The sequence below is a fragment of the Amblyomma americanum genome, chromosome 4 (genome assembly GCF_052857255.1).
Source record: "Amblyomma americanum isolate KBUSLIRL-KWMA chromosome 4, ASM5285725v1, whole genome shotgun sequence".
NCBI lineage: Eukaryota > Metazoa > Arthropoda > Arachnida > Ixodida > Ixodidae > Amblyomma > Amblyomma americanum.
This window is the reverse complement of record NC_135500.1, coordinates 196,117,624-196,135,446: the sequence shown is the minus strand read 5'-3', so window position 1 is coordinate 196,135,446 and position 17,823 is coordinate 196,117,624. Positions and strand designations below refer to the sequence as shown.

Sequence of the window (17,823 nt, the reverse complement as noted above, 5' to 3'; positions counted from 1 at the left end):
CCGCAAGCTTCGTGGTGAACGCGCCTTGAATCTGCGCTGCGTTGTTCGCCGCTCACCGCGTGATTCATGCGTCCCCGCACGGCCCACTGCGCCCGAACAAGACGAGCGGCCGGTGCTGCAGTCGCGCGCCTTCTGTTGAGGCAGTGGCGTACATTGCGAGGAGGAGAAGGAGTGCGAGGAGAAGGATTTTTCGCTCACGGGGAGAGGAGGAATTTTTCGCTCACGGCTGACGCCGGCGACACCGGCTTTTTGCGACGCGAGCTCCTTAACGCGGTCGCGTTAAAAAGGAAAACAGAAATGTAGGTGTCGCCGTCATCGGGTGATTCGGGAAGTAAAATGCGTGTGCCAACACTAATTATGAGGAGCAAATCCCAGAGGCTACGTACGCCACACCTCCTCCCCCCTCCCCCCACATTGATTTCAAATCGGTGGTAAATCGTCCATTTCGCTAAGACGCCACGACTTCGAACAGACTGTCGGGGGAAGATTTTGAAACTCCATTTTCTCTGTCACAAATGCGTATTTCTGCTCGACAAATCTCAACCCAGAGAGAAAGAGCCCTAGAATTAATTTTTAGGAACAGTTATTGCACACAGTTTTCCTCAGCGCCGCTTTAAACACCTCCAACTACGATTTTTTTGAAGTTACACACAAAGCCTGGTTTATGTCTAAAATATTGAGATAACGATAAGCAATCATCGGCAGTCGTGGCCTAGTTTGTTGGGCGCCCGTCACGGCTGCGGGAGGTGGTTGGTTCGAAACCCACCGCCAGACACCCACCGGTAAAAATGGGTACAAGCGGCCCCCGGCCTGGCGCCCGGCTTTCTTTAGGGGTGTTCGCTTGGGAGAAGCTCCGCAAACCCCGCTCCGCACCTCGCGGGCCGAGTGCTCGCCCAGCTGCGAACCGTGGTACTTCTTCGTCCAAGGTGGTTAGAATGTTAGAACGTGGTTCAGTGTTTCAAGGAGGAGAAAAAAAGTGGCTGGGGTTCAAAGTGGCTTGAACCTAATTATACGAGCAAAATCTGTGCCAAGCATGGTCTCCTCCACTGTCTCAAATCAAATGTCGAGGTCAAGGTCAATGGTCAGTGGTCAAGGTTGGGTACCGAATTGTCATAATCATATGATCACGTGGTAATGCTAGCATAGCATGTGCCATACCACCACGCAGTTAAGTTCGGTTTGACCTTGTGAGGCATTGAAGGTCATTGTCTCATCAAAAGTTGCACCCCGGGAAGTACAGCTCTCGCTCTAAAAAAAAAAAAACAGCTCCTCTATCCGGAATTAGTACCTTTTGCCGCTAGCGCTGCCTGACAATATACCTGGCTAAACTTGGACGTACCTGCCTCAGCTGTAATTGGCGCTATGGCTTAACTTTGCACCCATCAGTGTAATCGATAGATAGGAGAAGGTATTGCACCTATCGGGCTCGTTGTGTATGTCGATTGGGCAAAAAAAAATTCTTTGTCCTGACCGGTGGGAAAGAGGTTTATTATGACGGCGAGCACACAATAGATAAATAAAAATCCCCGTGGTACTCTCCCATGATTAGGTCCGCTGTAGATAATGGCGCAGAGAGCGTCTTTTCATCTTTGGCTCTGACAATGGCTAGAAGCAAATGTACGGGTAAAGGGAAAACCTGAAATATCATGACTTCCCACAAAAACACCCAATTGTGACTTTATTGACACTGTTTCACTGCCAGAAATTTTTCTCTCTTTTTTTGCGATGATCCACGTGCCTTAAAAAAGCAAGAAAAACGGGAAAAATGTGTCCAAGGGCCAATCGATTGGAGAGATCTGAAAAAATTCGCGCAAATAGAAGAAAATTATGTACTACTGCCAAGTGAAATTTTGGAAACATGTAAATGATCACGCGAAGAAGCATGTGTAGTGTTCTTAATTATCACTTTACGGTTGTAAAGAACAATGGTGAGTTCGTAGCTATGGACAAGATGATCCGATACAATATTTTTGAGCAAAAGTATTTGTCTAACTCCCAGAAGTAGGCAGGAGATTGAAAGCTTGTCTTTGAGACGAAATGGGGCGCTCACGGTGTGTAGAAAAGGCACAGCAAATGCAGCGGCCATTGGGGACGTTTTCAGTGCCTACGGGGTCCAATTAGAATTTTGAATTGCCCGCTGTATAGTACCTCTATATGTACCTTAATTTGCTTCGCCGCTTTATACACGATAAACAATATCCAAGCCGCCGCGGTGGCTGCGTGGTTACAGCGCTCGGCTGCTGGCCCGAAAGACACGGGTTCGATCCCGGCCACGGTGGTCGAATTTCGATGGGGGCGAAATTCTAGGGGCACGTGTGCTGTGCGACGTCAGTGCACGTTAAAAAACCCCAGGTGGTCGAAGTTTCCGGAGTCCTTCACTACGGCGTCTCTAATAGCCTGAGTCACTTTGGGACGTTAAAGACCCATAAACTATGAGCAATATCCATGGCTAATTACCTGCCCACCGTACAGTACCTCCGGCTGGTTCGAATCATGCCACGTACGCACTGCAACAACTCACTAGTGGGCTTTTTGTTTTCAATGATCCTACCTCATGTGCTCTGTTTCAGTTTGGTGCTGAAAAAAACCCCCAGCATTTCTTGTTCTCAGGGGCATTAGCATAACACTCTTTCTTCGCTTCAAAAACAGGTATTTCATCGGCTTGTCTATGGCTTCGAACTTACTATTCACCGTAGCCCCCGACTGGTCCATATTAAAACATATTTAGCAAATTCTTATTAATTAGGTTATGATTTTTAATGTTTCTCAAAAGTACCGACGATGACAAAGGCTGACAGTGCACTCCTGGCGAATTTTATGTCTGCTTCGACCAAGCAATTTTTTGAAATCTTTAAAAATGTTCGCTAAAAAACTCCATATATCAGATGGGCTGGTGTGGCAAATGATGTGTGGGGTCACTCAATTGTCGCATGACTGCGCTCGACACTGGTTTGTAATTATGCACGTGGAAATCTCACTATTATATCGCAGACCTTTACAATCCAATAACAACATGTGAGCGCCATGGGTTCAGCACCATGATCGTCTAAGCTGTGTGTTATTAGAGTACAATGAACACCTAAATGCCATATCAAACACAGTTTCTATAATTACAAGCCGATACAGGGGTGTCTATGCATCCAGGTCGACTCATGCTATTTTAAATGCAATAGCAAGTGTTGACCTCCAACACTACTTAAAGTTACGGCACAACTGCGTTTTCTACACATAACATCAATCACAATTTCCCACAGACCAGCGGAGAGTGCGCCTCAGATAAGAGCCAAACATACCACTCAGCATAGTATACCCCAGCTTGATATTCGAAGTTGAGCGAAGAACGGAATTGGAAGGAATCGTAAATAAGGCAGCCTAAGCACACAAGCGAAGGCAGATTAAGATGCTTCCCCATCCAAATTAAATCGACTCTTTCTAATATAAAGGACTCCGCTGGCGCCGTACGCCCAGCGACCAATGGCATTTTACGCCTTATTGTGCGGACGGTGGGCGTAAGCACAACGCCATATTGAAAGCTGCGACTGCCTGAATATCAAACTTATTCGTTTTTGCGGACGTCGACCTATGAAAAAAGCTCACTCTATATGTGTCTGAATATTAAAGATGAACTGATTTGCGAAGCCTCCTCAGCGTACTCATGATGCTTATCAAATTTGTTTTACTGGTCCAAGTGTACGTGTGCAGGCGAATGTCACGTTTGGGATAAATAAGGTGAAGGAGCTTCTCGTTTTGTTCGGAACAATTGAAAACCACAAGTGCACGCATAATTCTTCCACGGGCGAGATATTCGCCTCACTTATTCGAATGCCTTCATCGAGGACAAGTTCTGCGTCACCCTGCAAGACCAACGAGAATCTTCCCACGTGGGAGGTACCACCTTGCGTAGGCAGCATTCATTTATATGCTAAATGACTCAGTAGCAGCTGGTGTGTATGCAAATCGGATATGAAAAACTCCAAAGAATTGTACAGAATTTACATCCATTAAATTGTTGATAAGCATAACATGACGGGTCACCATATTGCATGCTGATAATGTCACAGTGGCTTTACTATTCTAGTGGTACGGTTAGTGGTGGTGTTAAGCTGCTCTTGGTATTAGCTTCGCAGTTGTGGTGCCACCAATTGCTTGGCTTGCGTTGCGTGCGGAAAAAAAAAGAAAAATCTGTAACTCCTTTTCCTGCTAGTGAACGGCATCTATTGTCCCCTGAAAGGTTCACAGAAACCTGGAAGTGCTACCGCAGGCATCCCGGTTAATGTTTCTGTTCTAACCGAAATAAGCAAATGACTTCACGAAAACAAAATGTATGCTCGGATGTAGAGGAGGCTAGGTATTGAATGTGTAAATTTTTCGTTCCATTATGTGCAATTCCATCGAAAACTCCGTGTGTCGATGCAATTGCATATCCGGGCCTGGGGTGCGGCCCCATCTCGGTGACGAGAACCGACAACGCACTCCCTCACCAGAACAGGATTCGACCACCCTGGTGTAGTACATGGCCACAACCTTCTATGAACAAACCAAATTACACTCGGCCCTCAGACCCCAGCGGCTGCGAAGCAACGGTGGCCTCAGCTGGCAAAGGACAAGGTTAATTGGAGAGACACGGTAGAGGCCTTTGCCCTGCAGTGGGCGTAGTCAGGCTGATGATGATGATGATGATATTTTCAAGTGCTCCTTCTTTGGAGCCTTCTCACAAATATGACGTGCACGCCATTGAAAACTGTACTCCTCTCTGAGACTTCCTACTACGAGAATTTTATTGCCTTTCCTGTTGCAATGTAGACAACTCCTACGAATTCACATCACACTTGTGAAAGCACAAAAGGCTCTTCGCATAGGCTGCGCAGCTTGCGAAGCGTAGGCGTGTGAGGGGCTACTAAGCATTTACGCGAGCCAGCCGGAACTCAGTCGTGGACGTGACGCCCCCTTTTCAGCGCGAGGCGACAGGGCGAGGAGCACGAAGGAGAAGAATGGGGAAGAAGGGAAGGAGAGACACGCTGCGGTTGCAGCGCGACCGGCGCGACGCTATCCGGTCGGCCAACGCACATCGGCACACTTGGGGAGTTCTCCCTAGGCGAGGGGAGCGGCAGCACTGAGCGGCGCGCGCTCGCCGGCAACTCCGGATCGTCCTTTGGAGCGCTGTCTCCCGCGTGGCGCGCGCGCCTGTGTGTGAGCCTCCGGGCGTCATGCCCCGCGAAGAGTGTCGTGACAACCGGAATTCCTGGCACCTTTTAAGCGAGCAATGGCACTCCTCAGATCCTGCTGCTGCTGGCTCTCTCTGCGGAAAGGCAGCTTCGCCTGCGGCGTCTACACTCTCGTGAGTGGCGATTCTCGCACGGTTCCTGAAAGACCTGAGACTGAAACATTTGCAGGCGTTAGTCTGCACGAGTTCTTGAGTTGCCAAGGGATTAGTGCGATATCGAATGCACAAAAGTGAGAATTAAGATTTAAATTAAGCACTTGACACCTAACTTTCGGGAGTAACGTTTTTGGCACAGGTCTTACGAGAGGTCAGAAGCTTAAGCACTTGCAGGCTTTAGCCCCACATGTTGAGGTGATGTAGGGCGGTTATGGAAATTGTGGACGTGAGCAAATGCGAATGGCTACTGAAATTAAGCGCAGTCATTTAAGTCTCATTTCCCACAACCGAAACTTGATCGACATCTCATGGGCGAGAAAAGAAAGGACAAGTTCCCCATATTCGTACTTTTCTTTGGGTACAAAGAGTGGCAGTGCTGCAATGTGTGAAATGAGTTCATATTGTTAGGCTTCTACTTACTGACATCAGCTGTTCCAAGCAAGCACTCTCGAAAGCCCGCTGCACAAATATCAGAACGCCAGGCTTGCAGCAAAGGCAACTCTCATGCGTGTTTATATCTCATTCCTCTCAGATTTAGTGTGCAAACATGTCGATAATTTATGCCCTCAATTACAGGTATCCCAGCTAGAGACTGGCAGGCTTGTCGGTGCGTCTTCGATATAGTGTTGGCGATAGACCACAATTGGTTCATCGCAAGAAAAATGCTTTGTGTGAAATTTCAACAGTAAAGCAGCCTGCTGATAGCTTGTTTCGTTACGTGTGAAGCTCAACATTTTTTGCTCTTGGCGGGATAATATGAACTTTGGTATAACAGGTTGGTGCAAAATATGCTTCATCTTCGTGGACAGCCAAAAGCAGTGCGCTCTATCTTGCCGAATTTTAGCGACTCTGCCTAAGTTCGTTTTCGTTTTGTCAATCTGAACATGCGTTGCTCTGTTCTCTTCAGCCCCGTAGTTAGAAGAAACAGAAAAATAAAGAAAGTGATAACACACGTGTGGCTAAAAATTACCTAATTATAACTGTCAATTTGGACGCTTAGCGCTCTCATGTCTGCAGTTTCCCCTATTCTTTATGTTCTGTCTATCTTTTTGTGTTGACAGGCTGCACTGTCAGCTGTGCCGCAGTGCTTCGTGTCATGGCTAAGATAATAAATATCCGAGTGTTTTCATATTTTATTGTTTTTCACTGACAAGATGGTTAACGGATATTCAATAGCCACTTCTCATTCTTGTGAACCAAAATTCATGTTACAAGAACAAAACTCCTCAAGATGAGAGTATTTTTGCTCCTGTACATTTTGAGCCGAGTAAACTGGTACCCGCGCACTAAACTCGCATTCTTGTGTAAATGAGAGAAATCTGTGCACTATGTCATCGCTAGAGACTGGCGCAGTGCACAACCACGAGGCTCCTTCTTGCATACGAGGAGTGAGATCATAGTGATCAGAAGTCACAGCTCCGTCCGTGCCTTTTTTACATTTTTTAGATGTCTTTACCCCTTGCTATGAGATGAAAAACAAAATAAAAAGAAGCTGCTAGCTGTGCAAAGGCGGCTTCCACATTTCAGACCCGACAATTTCCATGCTTGGTGATGCATAGAGAGTTGTGTCTCCCCACTTCAGTTTGTGCTGGGTATTTCAGACACCGTAGTGTTTAACGCATCGCTGGACGAATTCTAGGAGGGCACACGATCGCTTACACAAATTTGAATGTCTGTTCGCGTTTCATTATAGGCAAAATAATTATGACTTAACTTACACATTTGCATGGACTGGAGTTCTTTGAGAAAGGCAGGTATATGTTTACATTGTAATCGGGAGCGACTTTTAAACTTTGATTATAACGCTGGGCTCACATTTGGAGCAGAAATGTCTTTGATCTCTTGCCCTTCAGTCCTAATGGAAATAACTTACTGCCCACTGTGATTGACAAAAGTTTACGAGATGTGGTATCCTGAAACAAAAGCGTTTACGCCTCTGTCAAGCAAAACAGCGCGTTGCAAAAACTAGGAGCACGGGGAGACATCCATGCTTCATCCGGGGGAGGGACTTCCAGCTGATTGACTAGCGTGGCATTCCAGTAACATTTTTCTCCCCTCGGATTGTGAAAGCCTTTTGTCCGTGACATGCCTGTCGGCAGTAAAGCAAATACGGGCATGCTTAGCGCTGCTGCGTGGCTCGCAGCCCTTGCAACGCCTTTCTGCATTTGCGCCAAGCAGGAACGTCATGGATAGAAACGAGCAAACTGACATGCTTATGGATAAAAACTGTCACCTCCCTGCCTGTATCGACAGGAGTCGCTTCCAGAAAGCGGCGCATCGATGCAGTTTAACCGAAGCTCGAGTAAAACACACAATTTTTTTTCATATCTGCAGTGTGCTCACCCTTTGATGGCCTAGTCAAGTACAACTGATGAATGCGTTCGAGGGCTTCCTTTTGCAAGACAGACGCTATTTTTCACCATCGTGGCAGCGACACGCTTGAAGTGTGTCAGCGCGACTGAAAGGTCATTGGCATTCTTAACGGAATAATGCCATCTTCTGGATGCTTCAGTACCGACCGCCCCCTTTTTCAGTGGTGCAATTTTTGTTTCGTTCTGTTACTCACATTTTCCTTCCGCTCATTTTTTCTGCGTGCATCTTTTACCTCCGTAGCTTCAATCGCGGCTTCAACCCAACGAATGAGTCGCATTTTTCGTTCCCTTTTGGGTGGTCTTATTTGCGCTGCTCCCAAGCGCAGCGTAATCGAATAAAATTGCTCAGCTTCTTAGTTGGCTTCACAACAGTTCGGCAGGGTAGCCCGCAATTCATGATTGTTTTAGAGATTGCGTAGTTGTTTTGGGGAACCAAATCAATTCTCTGCACGAAGTTCGTCGTGAGTCCAGATTGCGATGCGACGCCAAGTGGCATCAGGTCTTCCCGGCTGCAACATTGATTTTGATAAAATTAGCATTCGTTCGTCCTATTTTCTGAACCAGTTCTGGGTTCTGACACTGCCTCTGAGTGCGTTCCCGTGCAAAGCGGCACTCGTGCTGACGCTGTCCGGATGAAATTCGCACCGTGCCTCGCTTCCAGATTGTATTTCAAAATTACTGTGCGACCGGTCGCGGCAGCGCCCTCTATTGCTCTCGTCAATGAGGGGACGAGCGCAATTACGGAATGGCGAAAGCACGATGAAAGAAGGCTTCGGTTACCCCTTTGAGAACGTGCAGTAAAAAGCGTTTGTCTAACCAGTGCCGTGATGCAAAACGTCTACAAAAAAATTAGCTGTGATTTAAACTTTGGTTAACCCTGGTGAGAAGCGCAAGCTTCCTTTGCATGGCTACGCTCCCAGACGCCACACACACTGCCGAACGGATTGTCTGTAAAGCGTCGATAAAATGCCCGATGGGCCAGTTGCCGCCTGCCACGGTGGGCAGATTTTGATGACGTCAGTAGGTCACATGAACTGCAACGTGACACCACGTGACACCTGTCACGTGACTGCACTGACGCTGCCCTCTTGAAAACCTAGCGTAGTGAAGCTTTTGCTTCAAAACTCACAGAACAGTTACGACAATGTAACGCGAGATTCAGCGATAGCTGTTCAGGCGTTTAGTTTTGGGGGTATTATGAGGCAGAAAAGATACAGTGACCTCATATCGCACTGGTGTAGTGGTCACGTGATGCACTCCTGCACTGGCAGGCGGCTGTTCCAAACAGAGCCACCCATAGGCTTATGCGACCCAGGTTGACCGTGACAAAAGGTGAGAGCGTTAATGGCCCCCCGGTTACGGCGACGATGCAGACGGCGACTACGCGCAAGCCAGAGACGGCCGCCTAACAGCTATCGTTGTAAGAAATTGGTGGTGGTTTAGCTCTGCTTAAACCTGGAGTGACGCGATAGCTACAGCTGGCCGCGTGCAATTTGGTCAGGTGACCAACCACGTGACGAACCACGTGATCAGCCACGGTGACTTGCCGCCGGCAGATGCTCCGCACCACGTGACCAACCACGTGACAGCTTGGGGGCGCAGCCATAGGGTGGCAGCGCAGCCACAGGGGGGCGGCGCCGCCACGATGAAGCCTCGAAATGCTACCGTAATGTAGCTATCGCTACAAAACCTCGCCTTGTTTTCACGTAATCAACTATACCTTCAAAGCCACGTTCGCAACGTGATATTAAATTTCTACTGAAATTGTTGCAGCAACGGGTTGCAATGCCGCGCATTTACAGCGGGCCCCGGTGTACATATTCATTCCCATTCATCGAGCTGCCACATGCAGATAAGCTGAAACGCAAACTTACTCAAAGTTAGCTGGTGCTGGTACAAGTGGGGATAAAAGTAAATGGCGCGTTTTGACCTTCAAGCATTTTTCAGGCATTGCCTCATTTAGATTGCTAGCTATGGTATATGCACGCTGGTAGTAGACGCTAGTGCGCTTTTCATGCAGAAAAAAAAAGTCTGTTCATTTGTTATAGGAAAGGAGCTATTACAGCTTTACGTGCTCCGTTTACTTTTATCCACACCAGTACCTCTCGCTCTTAGAACTGCTGCTTTACTTATCAATCAGCAGGGCTTTCACTGGAGACCAAACCTGACATGGAACTAGCGGAGCATGACATGTGGGGACTGTAAAGCGTGTCTCTCGCGTATGTCGTCGTTATACTGCGCCGTCGTGAACGTTGCTCAACTCGTTTGACAGCCTGCATAGTGCTTGCGTCTCTCGGTCAGCATTTTCTTCATTTAGGTAAATATGCTGGGAGAAGTTGGTGGTTACTTGGTTCAGTAAATCGGCAGACTGGGATAGTTGGTTTTGCATCTTAATGAAATGACAGCGCACAAGCAAACACAGACAGAAAGAAGGGGGCCATTTCATGGTTGCCTGGTTGTTGCGCAGACGATTCCTTTTTTCTGCTACGGACGAAAGGGGAAAAAAACATGATAACTAATTGCATCCTAAAAGGCACACAAGTAACTGATGGGAAAGAGGGAATTGCATAACACGGGTATATTTCGTTACAAATAAATGGCGATAAAAAACACCACAAAAGAAACGCAGGGCAAGACGTCGTGAGGAACGTGCGGGTGACAAGCATTAGAGAAAAAATAGAGCATCCAAGAAGACCAGTAAGAGTAAGGAGTAAAAGGTTTTTCACGTAACTTATTATAGTCTCTGATAGCTGGCGACAGTAATGGAGACGAAAAAAATAAGTGTGCGCAAAAGGAAGAAACACTTTATGAAATGTGTCACATCTGGTACATACGTAAGCTGAAGGTAAATACGGACTCGAATGGTGTGTCATAACATAGTGTAGATCGTAAAAACACCGAAGGATGAATTTTCCACTGCCTTTTCATTTTTTCTATCGACAACTTTAGATTCGTGTCTTCTTTACGTAAGAACACGACGTGAGTGACAATTCTGCCCCGATACAAAACATTTTGCTAGTATTAAGAATAGATCTTGGAGCAGGAACCATGATCGTCAGAGAGATTACTACCAAGCAAAGGGCCACTAACATCTTTTTCTAGCTATATTACTAGCAAGGTCGTCTCGCAGTTTTCGGTATGCACAGTCCAGTCCCAACCAGTCTATATGAGAAAATCCCATTCCAATGAAACTTGTGTTTGCTCTTCAGATATGTATGTAAACCATATATTCTTATTCCTCCGGTACCAGTGCTGTCTACGCTGTCTGGTCAATTACGTAGTAGTCCATGTTTTATAAAGAAGAGGAAGCTGCGGGTCCTGCGTGGAAGCAAATTGTTACCATTCATGTTTTGCCACGCAGCACCTATTTGCGGCTTGCGAAAGAGTGGACAAGTACCTGCGGGCTTCGCTTTTGTGGATGCATGTCATGGCTGTTGTGGAAATGTACTTGGGTGCAGTCATTACCAGCTAACTGCTGCGGTTTTACAGTGTGGCGGACTTGCGCTAATAATTGCTTCCGCGGGTCTTTAAGACCAATATCATGAGGCGAAATCGTGAACTAGAGTCTTTTGAACGGTTTCTCAAAAAAGACTTTGGGGCAGGTTTCGTTACCTCTGACTTGTATGTGCGGCGCTTCTGCGCCTCTAAGCGCGGAAGTATTTTCTATCTAACACTTGCGTGTTCCACGCTGAAACGAATTCAAATAATGTTCATTCTTTCCTGCACGCCGCGATTATACACTTTCTAGGAGCAAGCTTAGTCTGCCTTTGTTAAGCAAGATAGTAGGGAAAAAAAAAACGACGTCATGCACGTTCAGGAAGTTTCGGCGTGGATCACGTTCCTGTAGTTTGGTGCAAAGAAAAAAGCAGTTGTGAAAGCACCGGGTTTCACAAAGTTGTGGTATGCGAACGCACCGTATGAAGCTTTTCAGTTTCAGTATATTTATTTCTTGCTACAGAGAGCAGTGGGCCCCGGGAAAAAAAGCCATAGCTTGACAAGCTCCCGAGGCCCACAACATCCAGCAACAGTGGTGCCATTGGTCACGTGCAAACAAGAAAGGCATACATCAACCTAAGGCATGATTCACAATCTGTGAATGAACAGCGGAAACACAAACTAAGCGCGCAATATAACATAAAGAACAAGTAATATATAAAATTCAAAGCATGCACTGAAAGCATTATTTAAACATTCTATATGCGCAGAGATTATAGCACTTAATTTCACAGCAGTGAACACATTGACAACGCATAAAAGAACAATTTTCAACATACATGAATGAAGACAGGGTGATATTGGCGTGCTGACGGGTTTACGATAAGCATTCAACGAGCCTGCATATTTCTACCGTATACGTAAGAACCACAAACCATAAAAAAGAGAATTATTTAGTGAAAGAACGCCCGGAGGTATGCATTGCTGCATTTATTAATGTCAATGCCTGCATCAAAGAGACGATCTTTCTCCTAGAGATGTGCCTGAAGAAAGGCTTTACATAAACCGCCTACGAAAAAAAAAAGTAAAATATCCACTTCCGGCTCAGGCTGGTCAAGGCGCAACGTACTGTCGGCAGCAAAAGTGGTGCGCGTACCATGTGAGACATTATAAAGCGTGCCACTTTCAGGCAGCACTCACCGTCAGAACAGCGGAGCAGGGCACCGTTTTACCTCTAGGCGTTTCTTCGGCTCGTTTGATCTCAGGTGCTCTTTCCTCGCAAAAACGCCGCCGGGCGTTGCAAAAGTACCCAGCCACACAACAGTGCCTGCTGTACAGAAGTTGTGCTCCCAGGAGTGAAAGGAAAATATGAGAACTTGACCTTTCAGGAATGCACATGAAGTATTTGTCGTAAACAAGAATGCCACCCCGTATGCTTCTCGTCTATGCAACGTGGTCCCTTCTGCATCGCTCCTAATATCTTGAAGAGGAATATAGCTGTCCTCACTTATCCAGACCGGAAAAGTTCTGGAAAAATTACAAGAGCCCCTAAAATAGTCATCAAATAAATCTTGCGGGGAGCTCAATATTTCTGACAAAATCTGGCAATGACAATGAATATCCAAAGCGAAGGCTTGGGCACTGCGAAGCACGCAGCTAAAGTAAGAGCTGTGAAATATAACAGAGAATACTAGTTCCGGGTCTTTACGAGTATTTAACGGCTTGATTATGATTTGTGACCTTTATTTTTCTCTACAAACTGTATATGTAACTAGCTTTTGCATTGAAATTTTCAGATCTTCTACACCATGTTGGTTGCAACGGGCGGATCGCACCTCAGCTCTGTACCTCACTCGCCGGGTGAGTAAACGAAGCTTTTGTAGGAAGCGACAAATAATTGTTCTTCGCCCACGCAGGATCCGAACCCGCCAGTAGACAATTGGAAAGCGTCCTAAGTTTGCAATTTTTTCTTTCAGTCCCATAGAAGGTGAAATATGCAATCGTCCTGAGAAAGTGCAGGGTTGGGACAGAAGGTAGCTTTCCACCTGAGAATTCCATGGCCTGCGACCTTAATTGGCAGTGGGTGGATAAGAGCACAGCAATAATTTATGGGGCTGTCGAGGGTACTAAGATCTATAGTAATGCCTAAAAAATATGTAAAGTTTTACGTAGCACTGTTAAAAAAAAAAGTACATTTGAGCACACTGCCAAGAGCAAACAATTATCCAACAGTAAGGCAGTGGGTTATGTCTTTTTACATGCTAAACGAACACTGCGAGTCTTGCATAACGGCGCAATGAGTGCTCCGGATTAATTCCGATCCAGTGGTATTCTTTAAAACGTACAGGAATTTCAGTACACGGGTGTTTTTACGCTTCGTCTCTTCCGAAGTGCGATTGTCGATCAATTGATTGTCTTGTTTTCTCGACAATTTTCTGAACCACTAATCGGAATCGGGATCTTTTCGACATGCAGTTCGAAATGACGATGAATAAATAGAAAAAAAGCTGATGAAGCTTGATCCTGGAAGATGGAGATTCAGAAAACTACCAAGTAAGAAGTGGCAAGACAATGGAAGAGCATCAAGGGGAAGGAGCTCGATAAAGAATAAGTTATTCATGCGCAAGGCTCTTCAAAAACAGTGACCCCAAATGAAACATGGAAAGAGCTGTAAACAAGTTTTTCAGCCGTGCATTCTAAGGGAATCCCTCTTCATCCATGATTTTATATGAAAAGTCAAATGCAGAAGTGTTGGTAACTGGGTTTATGTGAGAAGCAAACAGTAGTAACAGGCACATATTGTTGAAAATGAGAGATGAAAATGCGAATAAAATTTACACGACGAAGCGAGGTGGCTGTAACGTGAAAATAACACTTACACAATCTTTTTTAGACAGTCTGTAGACTGTCTATGGACTTCTGTCTGTAAATTCTATAGACCTCCTATAGACAAATCTTAGATAACCGTCTATGAATAATCTATAGATTTATGGCCATACACTTTTAGTAGACTTTTTTCTATAGACAATCTATTGACTATGAATAGACAAAAAGAAATGTGTATAGGAAGGCAATAGAGTATAAGAGGTCTATAGACTGTCTATATACCATTTTTAAAAGGGTAACGCAGCAGATCTCCCGTGTACACCTCGGTATGGTAGCAATCAACATATTTATGCTGACAGCAACTCACAGCGTAATAGATACATTTCATACTGAAAACGTGAAACATGGCATTTTGCGTTTTTAGATGAAGCTAGGGCTAATAGTGAATCTTCCTATTTCTTTCCCAGTGGGCTTCTCGCTGGTGCTCCTACTTCTGACTTTGTCCGGTCTGTGCGTCGTCTTCTCAGTTGTTCTTCTCCTGGGACTTGTTTTTGTAAGTATTAATATCAACTCCGACATGTTTTTTTTATTCTGTGCTTTTCTCAACGGTGTTTGAGCTTTCGCAACTTCATTTGCAGCATCAAAACACAGCGACCAAAAGTTGGAAATTCCATCTACTCACACTGATGGTGTTTAAGAGAAAATGACTTTGCCAAATTAGACAGCAGCCTACGTCACTGCTGCTGATGAAGTGTTGAAAAAGATTAACGTTTTAATGAAGAATTGCACCTAATACGCACAAAGACATATACATGCACCCACTCACGTAGGCAAACACACAAGCACCATCATCATCAGCCTGACTACGCCCACTGCAGGGCGAAAGCCTCTCCGATGTTTCTCCCTTAACCTTGTCCTCTGCGAGGTGCGGCCACCTATCTCCGCAAACTTCTTAATCTCATCCGCCCGCCGGGCTTTTTACCGCCCCCTGCAACACTTGCCTTCTCTTAGAATCCACTCCGTCACCCTTAAGGACCAGCGCTTATCTTGCCTTCGCATTACATGCCCTGCCCGAGCCCATTTCTTCCTCTTGATTTCGACTACGATGTCATTAACACGCCTTTGTTCCCTCACCCACTCTGCCCGCTTCCGGTCGCTTAACGTTACACCTAACATTTTCCTTTCCGTGGCTCGCTGTGTGTCCTTAACTTAAGCTGAACTCTTTTCGTTAGCCTCCACGTTTCTGCCCCGTAGGTGAGTACCGGTAAGATACAGCTGTTGTACACTTTTCTCTTGAGGGAAATTGGTAAACTGTCATTCATGATCTGACAGAACCTGCCATATGCGCTCTACCTCATTCTTATCCTTCTAGTTATTTCACTCTCACGATCCCGATCAGCGGTTACTACCGGCCCTTAGTTGACGTTGTTTCCAGCACGTCCATCAACTCGCTACCAATTGTTAACGGCTGTTTCCTTGCGAGATTATTGAACATTACTTTGTTTTTATGCATGTTCATTTTTAGGCAGACTGTTCACCTCTCTCTGACAAATTCATTTATCATGCTTTGAACCTATGCACAAGCATACACAAACACAAAAAAGCACACAGGCGCTGCCACTCAAATTCTTCTTGGGAAGCCATAATCGACCCAAAATAAATTTGACTGGCAATGAATACTTCCCTTGAATATTCGGGTCATGTGAAGTTTCTCTGTTGGGATGCTGGACTAAGTTGCGTCACTTCTTCAAGTGCTTGAAACTCAAAAGAGTTTCGGAAAAACCTTGCACAAATGTTGCTCTCATTACAAGTTAAAGGTCGAAATCTTTTTTCAGAATTTAGAGAAAGTTGCCGAAACCTGAAGTTGTTGTGGTAGGAGCATGTACTATCGCGATCAAAATATTATGGGACGCGTAATCTCAGAAAAAAGTTAATTACACCTCTAGCTCGTGCCTCAGTCACGCGATATTGTTACCAGCGGATAGATTATGCACGTGTCCTCATATCTTGACACAATTCAGGTGACTAGATTGCATGATTGGGCCAAAAAGCTTTTTCCACACACACACATCCCATAAACATTTGATTGTGTAGTACACAGAAAGGGGCAGCGTAATAGTGGCACCCTTAAGAGGCCCACAAAAGATTTGTGCTGAAAAGATCACGCAAGTAAAATGTAAAAAACTCACAGCCGCGTTCCTGCCTTCAATCAACGCATTATGCATTATGATCAACCAACTAGCCCGACAAGTCCTGTTCACTCAACGCTTCGCGTGATTCCTTCACAACTGAAATAAGCTCGAAATAAATCAATATGTAGAAAAAGTTCGTCTTTGTTCTAATAGAAAGCTTTAGCGCGGACATACAAAGACCGCGAAAAAGACGACACGCACAAACACAAGTGCTAATCGACAACTGTCTTCATTGGTGGAAGATCATAACTTAAGTAGGCCTAAGTGCTGTGTGAAAAAGGTGGAAAAGATGGACAAGTGGACATGACAGAGCCAAAAAAGCAGAACGCGTCCGCAGGGAAGCAGGGGGCGCAGCACAATAAAAGAGATTTTCGTGAGTTTTCTTTTACATTTTGTAATCGTCGTCTTTCTTGTGGTCTGTGTCTGTTTGCACTATAACTAAAATATATATGCACTAACTCCCCAAAAAGAGAAGTTTTAATGAAGTCTGCATTTGTTCAGAAATTTTTAAGGCTAAAATATGTCTGCGATTAAAAATTATTTGCCTTCTTTCAGCGGTTAAGATTTTGGTGTAGAATTTTGAATGGCATTTACGTTAGCTTCAACAAAAGATACTAATTTACAGGCGACAGATAACACTACCGTTCGAGTCGCATGTGCGACACGTACATCAGTTTTTCCTGAGGACACTGTGTATAGCATTGGTCATCTTACTTTTTGCTCAATTTTTCTGCTTTCAGGTACAGCCTTTTCTTACTCTTTATCTTTTTTTAGTAGTATAATTGGCATTTGTTGAACATTGCTAGTACGAATTTACGTTCAGCACTACAGACTCTTCTGCATTCGCTTTTGCAGGATAACCGTCTCCTGCTACTTCCTTGGCTGACCTTCGTGTCCATGACTACGCTTCTTGACGTCGCACTATCGCTCTATTTCATCAGAGACTTCGTAAGCCCTGCGCCCTCTCTTCCTGTTTGCAATCTTCTCCTTCGTTGCGCGTTATCTGCAAATTCGGTGCCGTCATCCTTTTTTCTCAGTGCTGTTTGGAAGTTTATCGGGAGGCCCGTCTTAGTGTCGCCCCCCCCCCCCCCTTCCCTTACTACTCTCTCACACTCAGCGGAGACGTCGCCCTCACGACTCACATGGCCGTTGCTTCGCCATCCACTTAACTAAAATGTAATCCTCTTTCCTCTAAGTGCCTGTTTGCCAATCCGTCTTGCGTAATTACTACTACGCATGCCATATTAGCGAAGAATAAGGAAAGCCAACCTGCTAAGGATATTTCATAGTGGCGGTCAAAGCGGGAACAAAATGGCGGCCATTTTTTACTCTGGTGTGTAATCAACGCTAAGCCAACAGTGTGCGGGTTCAAAAAGGGCACACACATTTAATGGCTTATTCAACCTTTGGCATTCGTTCGGTTTGCTGTCCTCTGAATAACAACTGGCGTCCAAAAGCCCACAGGCAAGGTGTGTCATATACTCCGCGCCCACGTGGTTTATTAATTATGGTGTAGCGCTGCTTGAAATAAAACACCGATGTAAATAGCTTGGACAAGTTTGCAAACAAAATATTCATTGAAAGCTTGTTCTAATATTTATTCGCTTTGAATGCGAGA

At 45.4% G+C, this 17,823-nt stretch overlaps 1 protein-coding gene across 1 annotated transcript in view; it reads left to right on the top strand.

Moving 5' to 3' along the window:
* The first annotated feature begins 5,093 nt into the window (after positions 1-5,093).
* LOC144127493 (uncharacterized) overlaps positions 5,094-17,823 on the top strand; it is a 31,359-nt gene continuing 18,629 nt past the window's right edge. The window contains exons 1-4 of the mRNA XM_077660485.1: positions 5,094-5,338; positions 12,984-13,047; positions 14,481-14,566; positions 17,061-17,153. Coding sequence (XP_077516611.1) covers positions 5,264-5,338; positions 12,984-13,047; positions 14,481-14,566; positions 17,061-17,153 — 318 coding nt within the window. The 5' untranslated portion in view covers positions 5,094-5,263. The remainder of the gene's footprint in view (positions 5,339-12,983; positions 13,048-14,480; positions 14,567-17,060; positions 17,154-17,823) is intronic.